The sequence below is a fragment of the Plectropomus leopardus genome, chromosome 7, assembly GCF_008729295.1.
Source record: "Plectropomus leopardus isolate mb chromosome 7, YSFRI_Pleo_2.0, whole genome shotgun sequence".
Classification (NCBI taxonomy): Eukaryota; Metazoa; Chordata; class Actinopteri; order Perciformes; family Serranidae; genus Plectropomus; species Plectropomus leopardus.
In genome coordinates this window covers 36,087,653-36,108,927 of record NC_056469.1, presented here as the reverse complement: position 1 = coordinate 36,108,927, position 21,275 = coordinate 36,087,653, and the positions used below count along the sequence as shown (strand labels likewise).

The window sequence follows — 21,275 nt, the reverse complement described above, 5'->3', positions numbered from 1 at the left end:
AAAATCAATATGCAGCTGCTCTCATGTTCCAGATATTTCACGGTTAAAATGCGAAATGCTGCAGCTCACAGAATGTTACCCACAGCAAACATTACCGAACAGTTATTTTAGTTATGCTTTCTGTTGTGTTATTGATCAGGTTTATCGTCTGGAGGACTCGTGTTGCCTCTTCACCCTGCAGGGTCACTCTGGAGGGATCACAGCCATCTACATAGACCAGGTCAGTAACACAGTGACGCTCTGATGTGGACAACTTTAGGGAACAGCACTGGTGCTGATGACTGACTGTGAAACTGGGGTTACAGCACAGCATGTCTAAAAATCTGATAAAAGTATCATATGTCCAAAAAAGTCATAGCATGTTGAAGATGATTACAGTATTGTTCGTCCAAAAAACAGTCCAAAAAGTCAACATTTTAAATGCAGAAAAAGTCATAGTAGAGCATGTTGAAGATGATTATAGTATCAATCATTAAAAAAAAACAGTCCAAAAGGTCAACATTTCAAACGCTTAAGAAGTCATAGTATAGGATATCAAAAAACGCCATACCAGAGCATGTTGAAAAAAGTCAAAAAAATTATTCTTTAAAATGTCAAAAAAAAGTCATAGTAAAAGTCATAGATTGTAGTGTAGCACATCAAAAACACTGTGAAAAAGTCATAGTAAGCTGATAAACGACATACTATAGTATGTCAAAAAAATGGTCGAAAAATTAATTGTTCCAAATGTCGAAAAAAGTCAGTGTAGCATGTTGAAGATGATTATACTTCTTTTCGTCAAAAAAACAGTCCGAAAGTCAACATTTCAAAATGTAGAAAAAAGTCATAGTTTAGATGTCAAAAAAATGGTCGTAACAGTCAGAGTTCCAAATGTCGTATATGCATTTGTAGTCAAGCATTTAGAAGATGATCATTGTATTGTTCATTGAACGAACGGTACGAAAAGTCAACATTTCGAAATTGTGAAAAAATTATAGTATACTATGTCAAAAAACGCCATACTAAAAAACTATTGGAAAATGCTTAGCTTGCTTTTTTGGTCATTTTTTTCAACAAGCTATTTTATGGGTTTGGGGGCAATTTTGGATGTTTTTTCAACACTGTTTACTATAACATGCCTCTACATGCTATACTAAGTGGTTTTCAGCTGTTTGTTGGACACGTCAAATTTTGACATTTTCGCCATGCTTTTTTCGTCATTTTTTCAACAAGCTATTTTATGGGTTTGGGGGCAGTTTTGGATGTTTTTTCAACTCTATATATAATAACATGCCTCTAGTTGTTATTCTAACTGGTATGCAACCAGGTATGTTTTTTTCGACATGTCAAATTTTGACATTTCTGGCATACTATAGCCTTGCTTTTTTGGTCATTTTTTCAACATGGTTTTTATGGATTTACTGGTGTTTTTTGATGTTTTTTCAACTCTTTATACAATAACATGCTTCTAGTTTTTATTCTAAGTGGTTTTCAGCTGTTTTTTTAGACAAGTCAAATTTTGACATTTTCGCCATACTATAGCCTTGCCATTTTTGTCATATTTTCAACATACAGTTTCATGGGTTTTGGGGCTTTTTCAACACTGTATACTATAACATGCCTCTACATGCTATACTAAGTGGTTTTCAGCTGTTTTGTGGAAATGTCAAATTTAGACATTTTTGCCATACTGTAGCCTTGCCTTTTTGGTACATTTTTTAGTATGCTATTTTATGGGTTTTTCGGCTGTTTTTGGATGTTTTTTCAACACTGTATACTATTGCATGCCTCAACATGCTATACAAGTGGTTTTAAAATGTTTTTTGGACATGTCAAATTTGGACATTTTTGCCATACTACAGCTTTGCTTTTTTCGTCATTTTTTAAACATGTTTTTGTATGGGTTTTTTGGCGTTTTTGGATGTTTTTTCAACACTGTATACAATAACATGCCTCTACATGCTATACTATATGGTTTTCAGCGGTTTTCTGGACTTGTCAAAGTTTGAGAGTTTTGACATACTCAGTTAAACTCCTATTTTATTCTGTCGAGCTTTCACACGAAAGTGTAAACCTATTTAATACGTGCGTTTTGTACAGTATTTATTTTGCAGCAAGTAGCCCGATTAGCATCTTTGTTGGAAGTTGGCATTTTCAAATGTTTGGAAAAAAAACAGCGCAAGAAATTCTGATTCTAAATGTCCGAAAATGTCACAGCATAGCATTTTGGATATCATTATAGTAGTGTTTGTCGAACAAATGGTCCAAAAAGTCGACATTTCAAATGCTGAAAACTCCATATTGTAGGATGTAGAGATTTCCAGCGTATTTCTGAAGTTGTCGTGTAGTCAGAAAGTCTAATGGTAGAGAATTTCGAGACATTATGCTATGACTCATTTTGGCAGTTTTTTTGACGTACTACATGACTTTCTCTTCAACATGTCATACTGACTGTTTGGTCTTCATATTAAACTGACTTTTTGTCATGCTTTACTACAACTTCTGTCTATAATTTAATGACTTCTTTTGTCAGTACTTTGAAGTTTTTCAATTTTTAACCATTGTGTTGTCTTTGAGGGTCATTCTGACCCTAAATGAAATCTTCTGCCATCAAAATATGTTTTTTATACTTATGTTAACAAGGTCTATTGGCCCTAAATTCCAAAACAAAGGGAAAAATGTAATGGGTTGGACTGAAGTAAGACTAAAGGTGTAACAACACTGATTGACAATTTATATAATATGCTTTAAATAACATTCAAACAAGGTCAGAATCCCCCCACAGGACAAAAGGTGTATGGCAATCGGGAGGACAATACGAGATTAAGGCACTATACTTTGACTTTTTTTCTTCTACATGTTATACTATACTGTACTTCGACTTCTTAAAAATATTTTCGTTACACTGCTTTATGACTTTTTTGTTTTCCTGCAGTGCTGCACTGACTGACCAAACACAGAAATATTGATTAGAAAGTAAAGGCCTAACAATCAAACAGACCGTAAAGATGTCCTCACCTTGATTTCTCTTCCGTCAGACGATGGTTCTGGCGAGCGGTGGTCAGGATGGCGCCATCTGTCTGTGGGATGTCCTGACAGGGAGTCGTGTCAGCCATGTTTATGGTCACCGTGGTGATGTCACCTCCCTGGTCTGCACCACATCCTGTGTGATCAGCTCGGGGCTGGATGACCTCATCTGTATCTGGGACCGCAGCACGGGGATTAAACTGTACTCCATCCAGCAGGTAAGCTCCTCCCTCCCTCTGCTCGCCGTCGTCTACTTACCGCCCACTGCCTCTCCAACCTGTCCCCTCTCTCCCGGCAGGACGTGGGCTGTGGAGCCAGTCTGGGGGTCATCTCAGAGTCCCTCCTGGTGACGGGGGGTCAGGGCTGCGTCTCCTTCTGGGACCTGAACTTTGGCGACCTGCTGCAGACGGTGTACCTGGGCCAGAGCAGCGACGGGCAGGGTGTCCGCCAGCTGCTGGTACTCGACAATGCCGCCATCATCTGTGACTTCGGCAGCGAGCTGAGCCTGGTGTACGTCCCCTCGGTGCTGGAGAAGCTGGACTGAGGACAGACGGAGGGACGTTACCGTGGTGACACTCGTTCGTAACTGGATCTTTTTTAATATTCCTGCTGCTGCGCTTGCTTTCGGCGGCGTGCAGCAACAGCCGGCACTGCAGGCCACTTCCTGTCAGGACGAGCAGCGCCTTTATACGTGTGTGTGTGTGTGTGTGTGTGTGTGTAAACCTGTGTGAGAGCGAGGAGTGGCTAATGGTGAGTGTGTGAGAGGAGCGGCTAATGGTGAGTGTGTGAGCGCTGGTGGCGAGTGTGTGAGGTGAAACGCCTGTTTTTATTTGTATAAATCGTTTATTTATTAGCGACAGTTTGTTTATAAACACAGTGATGATGTCGGCGGCTGATCGTCAGGCTGCTGTTGGTGAAAAATCACTTCTGTAATGTGGAAACACTGAAGTGTGTCGGTCAGCTGATGAAGCACGCAGGGGCCCCTCGTTCAGCTTCAGGGGCCCCTGCGTGCTTCGTCAGCTGACCTCCGTCTGGATGAGAACACGGACTGTTCTGCGCCGCCGCCGCCACCCGACCACGTTTACATCGGCTGAAGACATTTAGAGATTTGATTGTCTCCGTTTACTGAAATTGCTTTTTCATCTGCGTAAACACTTCCTGTCCAGCCCTCGCAGGACGCTTCACTTCCTGCGAAAAACAAACAAACAAAACACTCAAGCTCAGAGAAAAATCTGATTGGTTAACAAAGGGTTAAACCGACTAATGAAGAGTTAGAGACGAAATAAAATGACTAATAGATTAACGGCCTCGCTTTAACCCTTTGTGTGACCTCAGTGTTTCTCTGAGTCGAGCTCGGCGTACCTCCTCCTCCAGGTGGAGGGCTGCACCGATCGGACGGGCTCTGAGGCGGCGGGCGGCGCTGAGCGTGTGGACAACGCCTGCAGGTCGTAGCAGCCTAACTTATTTTGTAACAAACAGACTTTGTACTAATTTTGAAATAAAGAGTCTTTGATACAAACGTCGTCTCTGACTGATTTATTCTGAAGGTTAGTGATGTGAGCAGAGGACAGATTATCTACAGAACTGTTTGAGTTCATGCCTGCGGTGACGGAGCTTTCTATTTTAGTCTGTTTGTGTTTCTCTGCAGTGAAAGGGTTAACCTGAGAGTCAGTCTGACCTTTGTGGCTGCAGAGTTGGTGTTCCTGCAGACGGTGGCGGCGGCAGCAATGCCGTGTCTCTGCAGGACATGTTCAGCGTGCTTCAACACAGCTTCATAACAGAACTTGAGGTGGATCTACACACACACACACACACACACACACACACACACACACACACACACACACACACACACACACACACACACACACACACAGTGCAGCGGGTTGTGGTACCTTTGACGGAGGTGAGGGTCTCCAGAGATGGGACCGTCTCGTGGTAGATGAAGTCGTTGTCCTTTTTGGCAGAATTAAACCTGCAGGTCAAAGTTAAACGAAAACACTTAAAATACTGACTTTGATCACCAGTTAGACCCCATTGGAACACCAGTTAAGACCCCAATAAAAAACACCAGTAGGACACCAGCTAAGACTCCAGTACAACACCAGTTAGACCCCAGTAAAACACCAGTTGGACCCCAGTAAAACACTAGTTGGACCCCAGTAAAAGACCAGTTAAAACCCCGGTAAAACACCAGTTAAGACCCCAGTAATACACCAGTAAGATCCCAGTAAAACCCCAGTAAAAGACCAGTAAGACACCAGTCGAGACCCCAGTAAAACACCAGTGAGACACCAGTTAAGACCCCAGTAAAACACCAGTGAGACAACAGTTAAGACCCCAGTAAAACCCCAGAATAACACCAGTGAGACACCAGTTAAGACCCCAGAATAACACCAGTGAGACACCAGTTAAGACCCCAGTAAAACACCAGTGAGACACCAGTTAAGACCCCAGTAAAACACAAGTAAAACACCAGTGAGACTACATGAAAACGAGGACTGTGACTGGTATCTGTGACTGGTTTTTGTGGACTGTGACTGGTATCTGCAGACTGTGACTGGTTTTTGTGGACTGTGACTGGTATCTGCAGACTGTGACTGGTTTTTGTGGACTGTGACTGGTTTTTGTGGACTGTGACTGGTATCTGTGGACTGTGACTGGTATCTGTGGACTGTGACTGGTATCTGTGGACTGTGACTGGTTTTTGTGTGGTGTGCTGCTCACTTTCCCCCGATGACGTCCATGGTGAACCTGAGGGCCTCCTGCACGCTGTCAGGTTGACCCTTGGGGGACGGAGAGGAGACAGAGGACAGTTCAGTCCAACAGGAGGACACAGGTCTCACACAGAGACAGAGGACAGTTCAGTCCAACAGGAGGACACAGGTCTCAGACAGAGACAGACAGAGTTTACCTTGGCCAGTTTGATGGCTTCAGTGAGTTTGTCCAGGGAGCTCTGCAGGTACGCCAGCTGAGAAGAAGACACAGACAGAACGGTGATGTTACAGATGTAACGACACATTGCCAGGCAGTCAAAAATCGACAGAAAATATGTGAGATTTTTATCGGTGATATGAAAAATGAACCGTGATACTTTTTCTGAACAGCGGAGGGCGTGATCTGCTGCCTTTGCTTCCTCAGTGTGCTATGTCACTACGTGTTCAACGTGCTTCCTCACGTCCGAGACTAGACACAGCTCGCCAACGTAAATAAGACGAAGCAAAGGCTCTGCGACGGGCGATATTGGAACAGAAGACGCTCCCTTCAGTTTCATTTTGGAAGTGTGGCTGATTCCTCACGTCAGAAAGAAAGAAAGGCGATGCAGCATGAGAGCCGGCATCAGGAGCTCCGGTCCACCCCGCCTACGTACGTTACTCCTTAATGACGACTACTCGGCCAAAAAAACAAACAAACAAAACAACTAACTGGCAAAAACACAAACTACACGTCAAAACCTGACGAGCTGCAGCCCTGCTCAGCCAAACGAGTCCAAGAGCCAAAGAGAGAGCCCAGCACATCACCCACGAGAGACAAATGACACACTTTGCTCTTCAAACTCTCCCTCTCTGCTTTCCAGCAGACCTTTAACCCTTTAACCTTTTAACCCTTACCTTTCCACAGCAGCCCCCTCTGTCCCAGTGAAAGGGCTTTTAACAGCTGGGGACATTGTGAATGTCCAGAGATGCATTCATAGCAGAGTTTGTGTTTTGCATTTATACCTCAGAAATAAAAAGAGATTCTTTAATTTAATACAGAAAAGAAGAGAAAATGCAGCTTTTTGCATAATTTTAGTTTAAAATAACAGAATAATTTTTATTTAAAAAAACAGATCCCGAGAAAATCGTATTGTGAGCCCAGTATCATGAATCGTATCGAATCGTGACTTAAGTGAATCGTTAAAACCCTAGTTTGTGTATTTTATTGATCCATAAAGCACTTTGAATTGCCTTGTTGTTTGAAATGTGTTATACCCTAACCCTTATCATAAGAGAATATAGAAAATTATATAAATATATATTTTTTTTCAACAACTGTGGTCACAAATGACATTCAGACTACCAAAGTGATTTTTTAAAAATATTTGAAGACATATATTGAACATTTAGGCCATAATTTCACTGCATGGTGATCCTTTCATCTTCTGATATATGCAAATAAAAGCCTTTCATTACTTTGGAAAACCACAGCGACAATTTCTAATTTAGGCTAAAATCGTAAAACTTAAATCACGTTCGAAGCCCAGATGGTCAGAAAGTCTCAAACTCTTTGGTGACTTTTGTTGTCATCATCATTTACACTTTGCTCCTCCATAAGGCTGAATAGATACTCATGACAGCTTGTCCCTTTATGATGTCCTGCGGCTCGTTTTTAGGACATGTCCTCAGCTGTTCCTGTCTTTTCCTTATTATTCCACCTTTTCAGGCTTTTCCTCCTCCCTCCTTTCCTCGTTTCCTGTCTCCTTCCTCTCTCTCTTTACTTCCCTCCTCCCTCCTTTCCTCGTTTCCTGTCTCCTCTCCTTCCTCTCTCCTTTCCTTCCTTCCTGCTCTCTCAGCGGCTCCGTGCAGCTTTCTCCGCCCAAAGACGATCTGCCTCCCCTCGGTTTGTTTCTCGGTCTCCCCGTCCTGGTCCGCTCCCAGTGTCTCTGTTAGTGTCTCAGTCTCTCGGTCTCCCGGTGAATGTCTCTGTTAGTGTCTCTTTTTCGGTGTCTTTCAGTCAGTGTCGGTGTTTGGGCTCTCTGTTGGTCCGTCGGTCCTCAGAGGATTTAGAGATCACCTGCGGCTGTAGAAACGGTTTTTCGCGCCTGTAAATGATCAGACTTCACCTGCTGGATTTCTCGTAAACTGGGCTGCCGCTGCAGTTTGGCGTTAACTGCAAACTCTTGGTGGACAATGTGGATTTTCGGGTTTTTTAGAGTTGAAAGCGCGTGAGCTCGTGCCGGGACGCCGACAGGTGAGCGCTGGAGTTGGGCTCAGAGTCTCGGAGAGTTTTCGGTCCGTTTCCAACATTTAGGATGTTAAAGGTTTTTCCGGAGCTTCATCAGGAAACTCGGCGGTGAAAAGTCCACCGACATTTCACCGAATTCATTTTCAAACGCGCGCGGGATCCGAACCGGTTCTGTTTGTTTTCCATCAAAGGAGCGAAGAGCGGACCGATCGGACAGATCGGACCGAACGGTTCGTATCTCAGGAACACGACTCGGTGCCGGGGAGGGCACGCGCCATGCACGGCTGGTTAGCGGCCCCACCGGCAGCGCCTCTCCCGTTTCAGATCAGCGAAACTTCCGAAGAGCATGAAGGGGGACGGACAGAGCCGCTGAGGTACGGAGGAGAAAATGAAGTGAATTTATGGTGTATTGATCCGACTGCTGCATGTTTCTGTCCGGAGGGAATCGTGCTTTTACGCAGCGTCCGTCTCCATTACGAACACGGCACCGCGTTCAGAGGCTTGTTCGTGTCCGCACACGCATCTGTGACCGCGGAGGCTGAAAATCTGCAGATATATTTGATATGTTGATTACAGTGAATGACGATTTTGTGGGGAATTACATGACCACATTTATGTATACAAACTGTGATTGTTTCTGTTGGCCTTTCTGGGATTTTCTTTTAAGATAAAATAATCCGTTATTAGTCCCGCAGGGGTTAAAATCACAATATTACAGCAGCTATGAGGTACGAAGAAGTATGAGCAGCGAAGGAACAATACAATAGTAAATAATTATTATAAATATAAAAAAATATTAGGATATTAAAATGTTAGATAATAAAAAACAAGGTAGCAAGTATGATTAAAAAACAACCATAACCCTAACCCAAGAACAGTAACATAAATAAAATGAATTTACAATGTGCTGTTTTTTGTTTTTTTTGTTATGTTTGTCCAATGCTACTACTTCAGAAAAAGTAAATAGTACAGAGACATCTTAGAAATCACATATTGTCAAAAAAAAATAAGGAAATGACAGACTGAAATTGAACAATAAAGCAAACAAAAGCAAAGAAACTGCATTTTGAAAATCAAGTTTTCTTATTATCCACATGTTCAAGACACTGCATTAGAAAGCACGAATAAATAAATAACTTCAAACACAGGAATGAATATATTTGAAACTTTTCTTACACAATGAATGATTTAGTAGGAAAGTTTTATGTATAACACTTTTTCAAATCTTGTTTAAATCAGTCATTATAATGAGAAAAGTAAAAATAGATAAGTAATGAATAGGTAATGAAATTAGAGATATTCATCAGAATGTTGTTGATGACACAGAGTTTACATCTGAATATATTCGGAATAAAAAGCCTATATGTAGAATATAACATTCATTTTGTTGCTTTGCATCTCTTTGCTGGGCAAAAACGCCTTCTATGGCATATTTCTGGACCATGTGGCACTGATACGATTATGCTTTAAGTTTAAAACATTTTACATTAAATATTCAAAATATAACAGATTGCAAAAGATGAGATTCAGCACCACCTGGACCAGCTGCAACCTTAAATCATCAATTATTCAACAGTATTCAGGAGAGGCCCTGAAACTCCCTTTTTTAATCCATTAGGAATATATATATATATATATATATATTCCTAATGGATTAAAAAAGGGAGTTTCAGGGCCTCTCCTGAATACTGTTGAATAATTGATGATTTAAGGTTGCAGCTGGTCCAGGTGGTGCTGAATCTCATCTTTTGCAATCTGGCATATTTGACGAGCTTGCTATAATACTGTGTTTATAAAATTCTTGTTTGCAGAGTAACAATTTACACAGCCATCAGAATACAATATGCAACATTTAAAAAAATTGAAATGCAAAGTAGTACGCTAAGTAGGTATTGAATAAATGTACCTAGTTGCCCCTTGCCTTTGGAATTGAAATGTTTTTGATTGTTGGTTTGTTGGTTTGTTTTTAGTGTGATGGCAGTAGATGTGTTTCTATCCACCTCTTCTTATGCTCCTTTTGGGCATTAAAAAAAACTGAGTGTGAACCTCAAAATTTCACGATAAAAGGAGGAGGTGGAAAACTTTATGTACTGATAAAAGTTGAGTTCCGGCTACATGGAAACAAAACGGGTGGAATAAATGATCATATATAGTCATGAGTACTGCCAGCTCTCTTCATCACAGCTTCTGTTTGCTCACAGACTGCTGACTGTGTGCAACATGTTCTCACTCCAAACTCGTCACATTATGACATTTGGTTAGGTGACCTTCCACGTCAACCTTTGACGTGCCGGGATGCCGCTTCACAAATCCACAGGATGGTATGACGTCATGCTGGGATGCAAACTCTAAACACACACACTCACACACATCCACACAGGAATTCGCCAACTTGCAAACTCCAGGAATGAAAGTCAGTTGTTTGCGTGGCTCGTGCACCTCCCATCCGCCCTCCCTGTCAGTGCGCTCGCGCTCCGGCGGTGACTGTCCAAGTCCTCACCGTGTGATGACTTGAGATTGAGACTGGGTTGCTGTTTGTCCCCGTGCAGGCTTGATATATGAGGATCATCGACACATGGAAGGAGTCTCTGCCTGTAACAGTCACTTAAACAGCGAAGCCAACGTTACACCATTCTTCACTTTAGTTTACCGGCCGTGCACGAGTGAGAAAACGGCTACATCTAACGTTACAGACCACTACACTGATGGTCCGACGCTTAAAGACTTTCATATGTGTGTAGAAACAACGTAACCGTGATGCGTTGCTGGGTCAACTTTCTAATGCAGAGAAATGGCAGCGCGGAAGTCAGCTGATTGCAGACAGTGAGCACGAGACTCTGATTCAATAACACACTTATGGAGGTGACAACAACATCAGCCTGTGTGCATGTGCCATGGATCCGATGGTAGTTTCGGGTGCACTTATTTGATGTGCAGAGAAAGAATGTTTATACACATAACAGTGAATTAGGGCCATTGTATTTTTCAGAATAAAGGCAGAAAACAGACTATTATTTTGCATGTAAACGTACTTAATGGATCAACTCCCAATATTCACATAAAAGTAGTGGAAGGAAAAAAGCACATAAATTCTCATCTGGATTAAAATTTGCGCTACATTTGGATGAGAACTACTGATTATTTAAGTGATGTGTAATTCAAATTCTCACCATCGCTGAACACTGACCTGTTCAGTCAGTTAGTGGAGTCTGTCAGTAAATCTGTCCTTTCTGAGGCAGATAAATGTCGGAGCAAGTCTTTCACGTTATTTCTAGTGTGTTTTATCATGAGATGACAATGTGTGAGGGCAGTGCTGCAGGCTTTTACACTTTAAGTATAAAACACTGTGTGAGGTGGTCAGGGCTGCCAGGAAAACTGTCCTCATTTTCTAGCTTCGGGGAGTTTTTCTCCCACGACTCAGCGTGGCCCCAAACATGGACAAAATGATTGCAGTGAACTGAACCGTGACCGAGCAGAGTAGGTCTCGGTGTCCTGAATATGTGATTATATTGAGTTCTAAGAGGAAGTGTGCGTCATACTTTGAGCTCAGATAACAGGTCTTCATTTATGTTGCATGTTTTGTTCATGTCTCCCTCGTGTGTATCCACAGTTAACAGGGATAAATTATTCAGCGGCGGCGGAAGTGGACAGCCGGCTGAATTGGAGGATGGCTCATCGGAGGGAGGGTGCCTCTGTCCTGCTGGTCCTGCTGGTCCTGCTGGTTCTGCTATACCTGCAGCTGGTCACAGGGAGATCATCTCAACACCGCAGCTTAAGACGTCAAACTCGCGGGCACCGTGAACCCCGGGTGCACCAGAACATCACGCTGGCCATTATTTTACCACAGAGCAACACAGATTACCCATGGGCTTGGCCTCGCATCGGTCCGGCCCTGGTGCGAGCCGTCAGAACCGTCAACGCCGACCCTGCCCTGCTCCCTGACCACCGCCTCGTCTATGCCTTCAAGAACAGCGAAGACAAGGACGGCATCTGTTCCGAGTCCATCGCCCCGCTCATGGCTGTGGACCTTAAATTTGCGTATGACCCCTGGGCTTTCATCGGGCCTGGCTGCTCCTACACCGCCTCCCCTGTTGGTCTCTTCACCACACACTGGGATGTTCCCATGGTAACAGCGGGCGCACCTGCAGTCGCCTTTTACGGTGGAGTCTATCCGTCCATCACCAACACAGGCCCCACCCACAAGAAGCTGGGCAAGTTCGCCCTGCGGATCTGCGAGCACTTTGGGTGGCAGGAGCATGTGATGCTCATGTTCAGCGATAACAAGGTGGACGATCGGCCATGTTACTTTGCCGTGGAGGGTTTGTACACGGAGCTGAAGAGCATCAACATCACCATTGTCGACAGAGTGTTTGAAGAAAACAAGCCGGTCAACTTCTCCCAGATCATCTCCGACATTCACCAGGATGGCCGAGGTGAGTCCCTCATGTTAAACGTACATTTAGTTCCTACGTTTTTGACGGGGGAAGTAAAAGATGGTGAAGTGTTTCCACTTTATCATGCAAACTAGACACTTTCACTAGTCCAAAGGGTAAACATGCTAAAAATAGACTTCAGACTCCTTTCCCATGGCTAGTAGAGCAGAGCTGTGTAGACGGGTCTGCAGCAGATGAGCACGTGTGTGTGGGTTGTTTTGGTGTGTCCATACGAGATCACGGACAGACGGGTGAACGGTTACAGCAGCGTGGACAGAGGTCTGTGTGGTTTCTTCTTGTTGTCTCTCTGACTGATTCAGTCTCTCTGTAAAAGCGCTGCTGGTGTGGATCCGTGTTTTAGCTTCTCACAGAGACACCAGCGTGTAACGGTGTGTCATTACGTCTCACCGGAGAGCTGAAATTAGTGTGTTCACCCGACTGTTGTGTTTCCATCATTGCTGATCAGAGCTGGAGCGGGTAAATACCCATGAATACTGCAGAGTCATGTGGCCGTGTGTGATTGTACGCATTCGTGTGTGATGGAAATGAGGCTTAATGCACGAAAGAAACACTTATCCTATGACAGATAATTTTCTTGTAGTTTACTGAATATTTAAAGGTGAACTGTGTTGTTTATGTGGACATATAAAATTATAACACTTGTTTTGTTGCAGTTTTATGTCCTTAGAATTAATTATATCTTTATCACTAAAATGCCCCTAAAAGATTGTGATGTTATTTTAGACCCATCCCGACTGAAGTAAGCAGTCTGACTGACACACCTGCGCGTGACTCTTGACTTGACGATGCTCTTTGGTACAGGGTGCTGTGGACATGCAGGTGGTGGCTCAGACGAGCAGAGACTCTGTGGGGAATCTTCTCTCTTCTGCCCAGAAGTTTTGAATTTACTGCTCACGTACGACACACTCACAGTCAAATCAAGTCAAGTCAATTTTATTTTTAGAGCCAATTCACCTCAGAGGGCTTTACAGCGTACGACATCCCTCTGCCCTTAGACCCTCACATCACCCGAGGAAAAACTCCCGAAAAGTCAGAAAGCAGAACTAAGGCTATTATTAATAATATTGGTGTGAATGTTAAAATCTCCAACGATAGTTAATTTGTCTGAGGGTTAGGTTTAAGCACTAAACTTGATTTAAGCTCAGAGAATTCAGATAGAAATTCAGAGTGTTGCCCGGGGCGCGGTGCACGATAACAAACAGAATCGGCTGTAGAGTTTTCCAGGATGGGCGACTATGAAAAGAAAGACTGAGAAAAAGGCTTTCAAATGAACTATAGTTTAGCTTAGCTTTAAGGTGAATCGCTAAGCTTGAATCAAAAATAGCAGCGACTCCAGTCAGCTGTTGTTTGTTGTTTAGTGTCGGCCATAAATGTTGTTGCTAATCCATCTGGGCAGATCCAGTGTTAGCGCTGTTAGCTCGTTCACTGTTTCCTCTGAGCGCTGGGCTGAGCCCTGTTTAAACTGTGAAACCTTCAATTAAAACAAAAAAACAAAAAAACATGGGCCAAATCAGACTCGACTCACATAATTCTGCATCAGACAGAGCCCTAATTTTTGTCTACTGCAATCATCTTTTCTCATTTAACCCTTTGAAACCTTCACTGACATCAATCAAAGACATTCAGAAGCCTTTCACGAGCCATGTCAACACTTAAAATCAGTTAGATTTGCTCAAACATGTGGGAACAAATGTCCTACAAATTGCAAGAAATTAATGAATGGTGACAAGAAAGTGACATGAAAATATATATTTTTAAAGAATTAAAGAAAAAATGTCCAGACCACTATATATTTAATTAGTATAATTTAATATATAAACTTATTTTAAATTACATGTAATTTTTCTTTTTTTCAGGTAATTTTCTTGTTTTTTAAAAAAAAATGTATTTTTAGGTAATTTTCTTGCCAGTTGTTGTTGTTGTTTTTGTTCTTTAATCTAATTTATTGTACGTTTATATTGTTAAGTTGTTGTTGCCTCCTACCCATGTTTTTGTAAGAAATCAAACCATTTTGCCCAGGTCTCAAAGGGTTAAAGGTTAAATGGCGCCTACAGATACTGAAAATAAACGCTCAGCAGAATTCAGCAGAACGCAGCTGACGAGCATGAAGACACGTGAAGACACGTTCCCTGGAGACAGCGACGAGGCCAAAAAGATTTAGAAGAGGGTCTGCTCTTTGTTAGGTAAAATAAATAAATAACTTTAAGGAACAGCGTGGTAGCAGGGATTTGCTTTTCTTAATGTACTGCAGAGTGATGCAGCTGTTATGCGCGTACGCTGGATTGATTTGAATCATAATTAAACAGCTCTGTTATGAGGAAAATAGTATCAAGGATTTGTCATCAGAATTCCCGCCATGCATTACATAAAAAGAACAAAATTCAGTCCTCAGGTCTCGCTGATCATTCAATAAAAATGTCAGAATAAATAAAACAGGGGGTAATTAAATAAGTAAATATATAAATAAATAAATATACAGATAAAGTGAGCAGTGCAGTAAGTGTACAGTAAAATCCTGAAATCTTTAAAACAAGTATCAGATCGGGACCTGTGATCGGCACAATATTCAGTGAAACAGATCCGGATCGGGTGCAGAAAGAATTGATGGGCACATTCGGAAATTATGCAGATCTGCTGATATGAGCCCGACTCTTCTGTAACAACATCCAAATACGAACTGTTTTAGTCAACCTTTATATGAAACGGTATCATCCACGTCAGAATGCTTCACTGTGATTGGTTCAGCATGTCTGTAGTTCTGATTTGTCATTATTGAACCAATCAATCAGCTGTTCGTTGAACACTGCATTTTAGAAGCCTGTTATGAGATCTGTGAATTTACTGCCAGTAAATGGAGTCAGTTTTGTCGCCGCTTTTCTGCGTGTCTTGTGTTCAGTAATTCGATTCTGAAAGGGAAAACTTTAAAAAAGCAGGATGGCGTTTTCGAAGTGCCCTTTCTTTGTGTATTTTTAGATTTACACCTCTGTGTGTTTGCATGCAGCAAGTTTATCTTCAAAATTCAGTTTGACCTCACCGCAGCTGGGACTATTGAGGACTGTTGAGTCCCAGCTGCTGGATTTAAACACAGCTTGATAAAAACGACAACCCAGAACAAACTGCAGAGCGAAAGTGCGGCAGAGCCACACGTCCAATAAACACTTTGAATTCTCGGCGTATAATCACAGGCTGTGATGCTGATCACAGACCTGTCGGTGTGAAGAGCACGGGCTTCACTGACTGAACATGAAGCGCTTTCAAAAGGACTTTATCTTCCAGTTTCAAAACTGCTCAAAATTTTGATTTTCAGCTTAAATTTCTTAACTGGGTAACCCTCAAGTTTCTTTTGTGTGTGTGTGTGTGTGTGTGTGTGTGTGTGTGTGTGTGTGTGTGTGTGTGTACCTCTCCTGGTTGTGGTGACTGACACATGTTGGCAGATGTTGTTGCAGTTCCAACAGTTGGTTTTATTCAGCTGTATTTGTGTGAATAAGTTTGTTGTGGTAAATAAAGGTTTATGATACTTACAGGTTTTGTTCAGTAGTTAATTTTCAATAATGAACTCCACTTTTAGGATGTTTGAAGCCTAAATACAATTATGAACAGTAAAAAGCTAACGTTCGGATGTAAACACACTACACTACGGTCACATGACTCAACGTCTCCACCACAGCGAGGCGGTAAAACCGTGTTTATCCAACAAACACAATGACTATGAGACCGGCGGTTATATAGTGAAGCCAGGTGAGCCAGAGTCGTCTCTCTGCGTCACAGCTGACAGGAAAGTGCTGATCATCTGTCTCTGTTAACTCTTTCTGCTTCACACTCTGAGCGTGTTCACAGAAAACCAGTCACATGATGCACTGAACCCATCATGTGACTCTTATAAATAGTCGACCGCGTGCCGCCTACTTCCGCCTTTGAAGAATATGAAATTGTATTTTAGTACAAAGTGACACTGTTGCTTCAGTGAAGGTGACAGAGCTGACAGAAAATGGTGTTTGGTGAATGAACAGGTCATTACAGACGATCTGTTTTATCACTGCGTTATTTCTAACTAACAGCTGCTCATTCTGCAGCTCTGACACTTTAAACATGATTTAAACTTTATCATCAACAACTATATTCAGGTCTGAGTCTGTCCTGTAATGAAAGAGGCTATAAATCACGTTAGTTTTCAGACAAATCAAAGTTAAATGAATTTTTCGGATTGAATAATATCTGTGATAAATATACTGTGATATAACAGCAGAGTAAAAACATTTAGACATATCAAGTGGTGACAGTATGAGCTGATCTAAAGGAATTATATCACATTTAATGTGAAATTAACATCATCTTGATTAAAATATATATAAAGTGAGCTGTTCATGTATAATGTGATCTGTGCTTTTTAAGAAGCTTCCTTTCATGTCAAACTGTGCAGAAAACATTACAGATTACAGAGTGAAGCTGTGAAAGATGCTTTTCAGCCGATTTCAGCTGAAACTCAGAACAACCTGCTGCCGACCAGCTTCAGTCCGCAGCATCAGTTACCATGGTGACACAGTCTGCAGCATCAGTTACCATGGTGACACAGTCTGCAGCATCAGTTACCATGGTGATCCAGCTGGTTAAACCCAGGGAGGCCCAGCTTTACACTCATCAGACCTCGGCGAGGCACTGATCTGGATTCATAGTACACCCCTCAGGGAAAAGGAGTTGACAAATTGTAATAGGTTTTAGGACTTATTGCTGCTGGTTCTCTATAGACCCCAATTTTAAAACTTAACAGCCAAAATAAACATGTTTACAGGTTTTTGGTCTCTGTAGCTAAATGCCAAACTGGAGCCTGCAAAATTGGAGTCCACAAAACAACGGCTGACGCAACGTTAGCTGGGTCCATATATCATACAGACTCTGGATTCTCAGTGAGTACAAACAACCAGAGTCACACGTCAGTCTCAATCCTATAGCGTCCACTGTAGCATGTACGGCAGTAACTCTTTTTATTTATCCTCTACACGTTATTTTACACACACACACACACACACACACACACACACACACACACACACACAGACCAAAATTAAACAGGAGGGTATTTGCTGTGAGCAGAAAGTTCAGCAGTGAGTTTTGGATGGCCGATTCAGCTCCAGAGCTCGTGTGAATGAAGTCGTGGTTTCTGCCTCTCATTGTGCCATCAAGCCAGCCAGCAGCTCCGGTCGATCGGTCAGACATTAACTCCTGCTCCTTGCCTCGGGGCACCATCACCAGAGAAAGCAGCAACCAGAAATATGAGCCCGATCGATGCGTCCGCAGGCCAGACGGCTGCTCTGCGCTGTAAATGGCTCTGCCCCGAGGCCCCAGTGGAAAAGTCTGCAGCAGAGAATGATGCAGCACGTTTCCAGGATGGAGAAAGGTGCTCAGGAGCAACGTGCACAGCTGATGTTCTCCTTTTTTACCAAGAGACAAACAGCGAAAAAAATTGATGACATTATGATGTGGTGGAGTACATCAGGGTAATTACTGGATTATATTAATTAAATGTTTTCTTGGGATGCAGCTTTAGAGGATTAAACCATTTTTAGGAGCCATGAATATGAAATTAGAAGAACAAACAAACAGCAGCTTGATGGTTTGGTCTTGACTTTGGAAAAAGCAGTTTGGTCAAATATTCTTATCTGGTGGTCCGCTCATGTTAAGTTGTGATTGACTGCAGAGAGGGAGAAAGCTTTAATGTTGACACAAGAATATTCAACCAACAGAAAAATGATATGAAACTTGCCGGAATCGATGTGTACATGATGAGGAGGCGTCCTTTATATCATTTTGTGTCTTCTCTCTGAATTTGGATGTTTTTGTGGGTCCATGAAGGCAGCGTAGTTCTTCATGAGACCTTTTCTTCCTCAGCAGCAGTTTTAGGAGTTTGAACCATGAAGTTTGGTATAGTATGATCAGCTGATCAGATCAATGGATGAGAGGAGCAGCTGCTGCAGACATGAGTGAAAGCAAACTGTCCCTCAGGAGGTAGAGCGGCTCGTCCTCTAATCGGAGGGTCGGAGGTTTGATCTCCGGCTCCTCCAGTCAACATCTCAAAGTATCTGAACCCCAAACTGCTTCTGATGGCTGCTCCGTCGTTGTGTGAAGGGTTAAAGTGAGCAGCAGGTGGCACCTTGTACAGCAGCCTCGGCCAACAGTCTGTGAATGTGACTTGTGGTGTGAAAGTGTTTTGAGTGGTTTAATGACACAAAATCATTTTCCACGTTCAGGTGCACTTCACATTTAGAGTGGGTTAGAGTCAGGGTCAGTACAATCAGCTGTTCAGTCTCACCTGTTCTGCTCCGGATCTCCTGATTTTTCTTTCTTTAGCTGTTTTAATGCAGAGATGGTGCCATAGAGCTGCAGCCAAGTCCCCCCTCTGCACCACCCCTGCTTCTGATGTGACAGTAAACTGTATGAATATTTATTTTTAATGTATTTCATGTCATCACTTTGAGAGATTTTTTGTTTTTTCTTATATTGTATATATGAAACAATGATATGCAGATAAAGTCCTGCTGACAGTAATCATTACCTCCAAATGCTTCTTCAACACTGCAGTCATTCCAGAAATGTCTAAATTAATATCAAACGTCCGGGAAGACTTGAGAACACAGACAGACATTTCAAATGAGATGGAAAATGATTTCATATATTTAAATACATTGAGCACAGGATTCATGTGTGACATCTAGCAACACGGAAACACTTCAAAGAAAACATGAAATGAGTTTGTGCTCTGTAGTGTGAATAGTTAATATTTAACCAGAGAAGATAAATACAGCAAGTGAGAACAAACTTATCTGACTCTGAGACACAGCGAACAAGCAGCTCAGCTTCAGTAATAAACCGTCAGCGTGCTCAAGTTTAGTGACAGAATCATAAATTGGGCTATTGGTCGGCTGCTTCCTCCCTCTGCGGAGGTGTTTCAGTCTGTAAACAAACTCGGCCTCTCCTATCGGCTCCAGCGAGCTTCCCTGTCCGGTTCCCACAGCAGCATCAAACCTCCCGACAGGGCATTTATTAACAGAGGTCAGCCGCCCGCCGCCTTATATGGAAACCACAGTCGGCCTATCGGATCTGTAGGTATTTCCTGCCAAACACACTCGGGCTAATTTTACCGTGTTTCTGCCTTTTGTCTCCTGTGCAGCAGTGACCTCAGTAAGTCCCAAGTTTTTAGGAGGTCCACGCTGTTGTTTAGAGAAGCTGTCACTCTGTCCTTCGGTCTTTTACTCGTCCCCAAACCACAGACTCCACGTGGTTCAACCATCAGCTGCCTGGTTCAAGATCCTCACAGTTTCCTGTTTGTAATTAGGAAGTTCACCATTGACCTATGAACATTTGGGTTTTGAAACTGTTTGACTATCTGTATTGTTTGTTTCTCCAGGTGTAAACCTGAGGGCCAAGTGTTCAGAGCCAGACTCAGACAGAGAGAAACACTGGCTAACAGGTTAATACAGCTGTTTGATTGTGGTATTTCTGACATGAGCTGCTCATTCTGCTGCTCCAAAACTTTAAACTTGATGCAGCAGATTTACACATTATAACCAAAAACTATGATAAAATTTCTGCCCTGCCCTGCAGGCACCATCACACAACACAAACATACGCCATGAGTGAAACTGGGAGGAGGAAGAATTATTCATTCAAATGTTCCCTGTTTGCTTTCGTGCAGTTACACGTGCAGACACACGTGTTGGCGTGTAACGTGACGCTCGCTGTGGGTAACGTGATATAACGTATATTAACAGCTACAGACGTGCATGTATTTCATCCCATTTACCTTCTATAGTATTCATTAATACTTTTTCATTCACATCAGACGCGACTGTCAGCTTTAATAGTTAATCGATGGGGATGATAGTACGCACGACAGTGAAATGATCGGGGCACAGATAACATTGTCAGGGCTTTTATAAACTGTTAGGCTATACGCACGGCCACAATGTACTTAAACACGCTCACGTTTTAGATGTGATGTTTGAAACTGTATCCTATGAAACGTTTACTGGTGAGGATATCAGGATATATTATTCATTGGCTAACAGTAATGTGCGTCTGATAAGAGGATGTTGTGTCATTTTCTCATATTATTGATCACCTGTTCGAATCCAGGCGGGGATCTTTTGTTCATGTCGTTGCTGGACAAGTAATGATATTTTCGTACTAAAGGTGACCGATGCGGATCAAAAGCGGTAGAAACGTGCGTACACTAGCTCTGAAGTTGGCGTGGAGCACCGCACATTTCCACGGTCATTTCACTCTTGATACATCTGAACGTGGGCGTGAAAAGGACGTACGCCACCTTTTTGTGCGTGCGCACCCTTTGTACATGAGGCCCCTGAAGTTTTATTAATGGAAGATTATCTGTGAAAAATAGACAAATGTGTGATTATACAGCAGCGTAAAACAGACTGAAAACATGAACATAACCATCAGTGGTGACGTCTTTGTTGGATCTGAGGGACGTTTTCATCAGCAGAAAAAGAAACATTTTATCGAAAGAAACATTGTCTTTCTTTGAGAGGCAGTGTGTGTGCAACTTCAGAGCAGCTGCAGTTAAGACGTTGTGGACGTATTGTGTCGAGTAGGTTGATGGCGTCAGCAGATTTGACTCAGTCGTGTTATTTTGGTCCCTGCTCTGTCCGCTGCATTAACAGAGATGTCCTTTAAAGGATTATTTGGGATCTAATCTGGACACAAAGAGAAAATGGCACTAACTGTGTGCAGCTTCCTGTTTCGCTGTGGATGACTTTTTGGGTTTGGTCCATCGTGGCTGCACCAAACAAAAGCAGCGCTCTCAGATCGTATCCGGCAGCCTGTGCTGAAGGTCAAGTTTCTGCCGAATTGATCGTT

General features: G+C 42.5%; 2 protein-coding genes and 1 long non-coding RNA gene across 3 annotated transcripts in view; 2 read left to right on the top strand and 1 right to left on the bottom strand.

Moving 5' to 3' along the window:
• LOC121945844 (SREBF chaperone) overlaps positions 1-3,719 on the top strand; it is a 33,572-nt gene extending 29,853 nt beyond the window's left edge. The window contains 3 exon segments of the mRNA XM_042490194.1: positions 140-220; positions 3,018-3,224; positions 3,305-3,719. Coding sequence (XP_042346128.1) covers positions 140-220; positions 3,018-3,224; positions 3,305-3,550 — 534 coding nt within the window. The 3' untranslated portion in view covers positions 3,551-3,719.
• Positions 3,720-4,899: 1,180 nt separating this feature from the next.
• LOC121945846 lies at positions 4,900-5,978 on the bottom strand. Its single transcript, XR_006105977.1, has 3 exons — positions 5,921-5,978; positions 5,734-5,792; positions 4,900-4,981 (listed from the first exon to the last, which is right to left on the bottom strand). It is a non-coding gene; the product is annotated as an uncharacterized LOC121945846 (long non-coding RNA).
• Positions 5,979-7,617: 1,639 nt separating this feature from the next.
• Positions 7,618-21,275, top strand: part of LOC121945845 (atrial natriuretic peptide receptor 1-like) — a 46,417-nt gene continuing 32,759 nt past the window's right edge. The window contains exons 1-2 of the mRNA XM_042490195.1: positions 7,618-8,324; positions 11,561-12,383. Coding sequence (XP_042346129.1) covers positions 11,618-12,383 — 766 coding nt within the window. The 5' untranslated portion in view covers positions 7,618-8,324; positions 11,561-11,617. The remainder of the gene's footprint in view (positions 8,325-11,560; positions 12,384-21,275) is intronic.